We start from the raw sequence: 3232 nt of genomic DNA on the forward strand, positions 1-3232 counted from the left end.
GCGTTTGGTGCTCCGGCCTCCGATGCAAAGCCGCCAGCGGAGTCGGTCGTCAAGACTCCGTTTGGTGCTCCGGCCTCCGATGCAAAGCTGCCAGCCGGGTCGGTCTTCAAGAGTGCGTTTGGTGCTCCGGCCTCCGATGCAAAGCCGCAAGCCGAGCCGGTGTTCAAGAGTGCGTTTGGGGCATCGACGTCGGGTGATTCAAGGATTTTGGGGGGCTCTTCGTTCAGCAGTGGACTAGGCATTGGCTCATCAGGGGTGTTTGATGGTGCTTCTGCAGCTGTGAGTAATAATCATGTCCCCTCTGTGATTGGGTGTGGTATGCCAAATGCTTTATCGGCTTTTGTGGTTCCCATGATTCCTTCCGAGTATGATGTCGATGCTAGTGGTGTGTCGGTATCGGAGTGTTTCAAGGAGGTTGTGACTCGATTTAAGTACCCGATTATACCTTCTACTGGTGAGGAGATGCAGAGCTTTATAAAGACTTTCGCCAAGGATGTTGAATGTGCGAATGAAATCGTTGTAAGTAATAATGGGACTTTTGATGTGAATAATATATCTGTGAGGGCTCGTGAATTTGAGCAAATGTTGGCTGTGTTCCGAGAAGAGTTACTTGAAGAGATAGGGTGTCAGCTGGAGAAATTACGTTTGGCCTTGCTCCAGACTTCTAGGGATACGCACGTCGTACTACCCGCAGCATCGGGGGATCCTATACCCCCTGTGGGTCGCGAAAGAAGTGCATCTGTTTGTTACTCTCAAGCGTTGCGAGCTCACTTGTCAAATGCGTTTCGTAAGTATTATTAATGTGGTGATGCAGTATTTAATGCCGAGGAGTAATCACAAACCTCTGCTGATGTGCACCAGGTATGGTGCGTAGCAACGTTTCCGTTTATTATTATTATTTTTTACTCGGGACTCCTGAAGAGAATGTGAGTCCAGGTGTGATTTTGTATTGCATATCAGAGTTTGTTAGTGTATTATTTCTACTTTTTTTTTCTGTGCTTCCTTTTGTAGGCATTTAATTTTGGGGTGAAGAGGTGCATGAGGTGTTTTTACTTTGTCTTGTCCAGTGACAATGAAGCAGATGCATTTGTAGTGTGTTTGTGGGCTTGGTTTTGTGCCTGGAGACCGAGCGAGATAGACTTAGGGGGCATGTCCCAGAGTTGGTGCGCCAACAGCCAGGAGACACATACTCGCGTTTGTGCATTGTCTTTGCTTCGGCTTTATTGATGGAGGGTATCTTGCAGTATTTTCTGGCTGCTTTTTTGTTTCTTTTGGGTTGTCAGTTTGGGTTCTTTCTGCATGTGCAGCTGGAGGCAAATTATGGGAAGCCTGAGGTCAGGATAAATCGCGAGACGGATTTTTATGATCCGCGTTCCTGGAGCTGCTAACATGGGAGGGAAGTTGTATTGCTTTCATGCAACCCCGAGGTTTTTGAGGTTCTGTTGTGGGGGAACGGTGCGGTGAAGGTGGAGCAAGAGAAATCCTCAGGGAGTTGCGTAGGGACAAAATTGAGCAGTAGTTGATGGGCCGCCCAGCTTTTCCAACAGGCAGCTGCGAAAATCAAAATTTGTTCCGACCGGAGAAATATGAGGGGATTATCGTCTGAGCAGTATTTACATGCATCGTGTGAAAGGTTGGCATCACACTTTGGCGGCGACAAGGTGGTATGGGGACGATGCGAAGCAAGTGGGGCTGTTCTCATTCCAAGGGGTGTAAAGGGCACAAAGCTCTCTGGTAGGCAGATCAGAAAGGGCCAGAGGAACGTTGTCGGCCATGGATCTTTACGAGCTGCCGCTTTGGGTTTGCGGTGGTGAAATGGGGCTTTTGGTTGTGGGCGGTGGGCGCTTCACTGCTCCTCAAACGATCGGGAAAATTCAAATACGGACAGCTTTGCTTTCAATCGTGCGACACGGCGCATTTGACTTTGGTGGCATTGGCGTGTTGGGTTGGGCATTGCCGTTGAAAGGGATGAACGTGAGTTTTTATGTCCCAACCATTTCCCGGTGAGATGCTCGTACGTGTGGTGTGCGTGTCGTCGCCGGGATGGGCCGATTTGCCCTTGCAGCTTTACTGCAAAGGCGGATTTGGCATCGAGGAGCTGCGGGAGTACGATGGTTATGGGGAGTCGACGAAACGGCAACGACCAAAAAGAACGAACACTCCGCATCTGCGAATTCTTCGGTGTTATTTCGATGATGATTCCCGGACGAGCGCCATGCGTGCTCTTGCGGCCGTCGAATTAGCGTGTTTTTTTTTTTTACTTCGACTTTATTCTTTGTTTCTTCCCACTCTTTCAATCTTTTTTTTTTTTTTTTTAGTTGGCACGCTGTTTAGGAAAGAGGCAACGTCAAGGAGATTATATCTTGTATTGATTTATTTGTGTTTCTTTTTTTTTGTTTGAGTTTGGTGTTCTTGACCGCTTGTGAGTTTCGTGGTTTGACGAATATGACTGCGCCTCCCACACGACTTGATGCCGTCTGTGAGGCAGTGCATGGAGACTTTGCATCGTGTGGGGCTACAAGTCTACAGGAGCTGTGCCAGCAGGTGAGGCGGCTGCGCATCAATGTGCAACGCCTGGCATCCGAGCAGATACCGTCGCTCGATGTGGACATCACCGCTCTTCAGGAGCCGCACCTGCGCGTAGCGATGCACACAAATGTTCATGCGGGCGTCAACGGAAGCATGTCAACACCAGGGAATGCAATTGTTGGTGCCGAGTCGCTCCTTTCGCACTGTAGGAATCTCACTGCAGACTTTGCACGTGGGTCGCACAGGATGCCGGACAAGCAACGCCTTCAAACCACAATATACGCGGTAGGCTACACGCCCCATTATCATCAGAAAAAACTTCCTTTATACAAGTCTACAGAATCACCTGAAAGATATCCGATTCAACAACAAACACAAAATACAGCTGCGTCCTTGCAACCCACCAATGCCAAAAGCTCAATCCAACAGAAAGAACCCATTTGCAGTGAGACAACAACACAGGCGCCTTCAAATGAAGAGGAAATAACAGTTCAAGCATCCTTTGCAAATAAAATACACCAAACATCACCACCTGCAAAACCCACAAGAGAACTCAAGCCACCACCGTTTGGTCAGGCTGCAACGGGTGACAAACCAACACCGTTTGGACAGGCTGCAACGGGTGACAAACCATTGCCGTTTGGTCAGGCTGCAACGGGTGACAAACCAACCGTTTGGACAGGCTGCAACGGGTGACAAACCA

General features: G+C 49.0%; 3 protein-coding genes across 3 annotated transcripts, besides 1 other annotated feature; 2 read left to right on the forward strand and 1 right to left on the reverse strand.

The window, feature by feature from the left end:
* Positions 1-801, forward strand: TraAM80_10208 (uncharacterized protein; the record flags this gene model as incomplete). Its single annotated transcript, XM_029386846.1, has 1 exon — positions 1-801. A coding segment is annotated over one exon (801 nt), but the record flags the coding sequence as incomplete, so codon positions are not given.
* Positions 802-1846: 1045 nt separating this feature from the next.
* Positions 1847-2167, reverse strand: TraAM80_10209 (uncharacterized protein; the record flags this gene model as incomplete). Its single annotated transcript, XM_029386847.1, has 1 exon — positions 1847-2167. The coding sequence occupies one exon, from the start codon at positions 2165-2167 to the stop codon at positions 1847-1849; it is 321 nt and encodes a 106-aa protein (XP_029233280.1).
* An 80-nt stretch (positions 2168-2247) lies between these two features.
* Positions 2248-2316: a microsatellite.
* Positions 2317-2445: 129 nt separating this feature from the next.
* Positions 2446-3225, forward strand: TraAM80_10210 (surface antigen 2 (CA-2); the record flags this gene model as incomplete). The annotated part of the gene is made up of 1 exon (XM_029386848.1): positions 2446-3225. One exon carries the CDS (start codon positions 2446-2448, stop codon positions 3223-3225), a length of 780 nt encoding a protein of 259 aa, XP_029233281.1.
* Positions 3226-3232: the final 7 nt, after the last annotated feature.

The sequence above is a fragment of the Trypanosoma rangeli genome (genome assembly GCF_003719475.1).
Source record: "Trypanosoma rangeli strain AM80 chromosome Unknown Tra_15.4_contig_00836, whole genome shotgun sequence".
In the NCBI taxonomy this organism is placed as follows: domain Eukaryota; phylum Euglenozoa; class Kinetoplastea; order Trypanosomatida; family Trypanosomatidae; genus Trypanosoma; species Trypanosoma rangeli.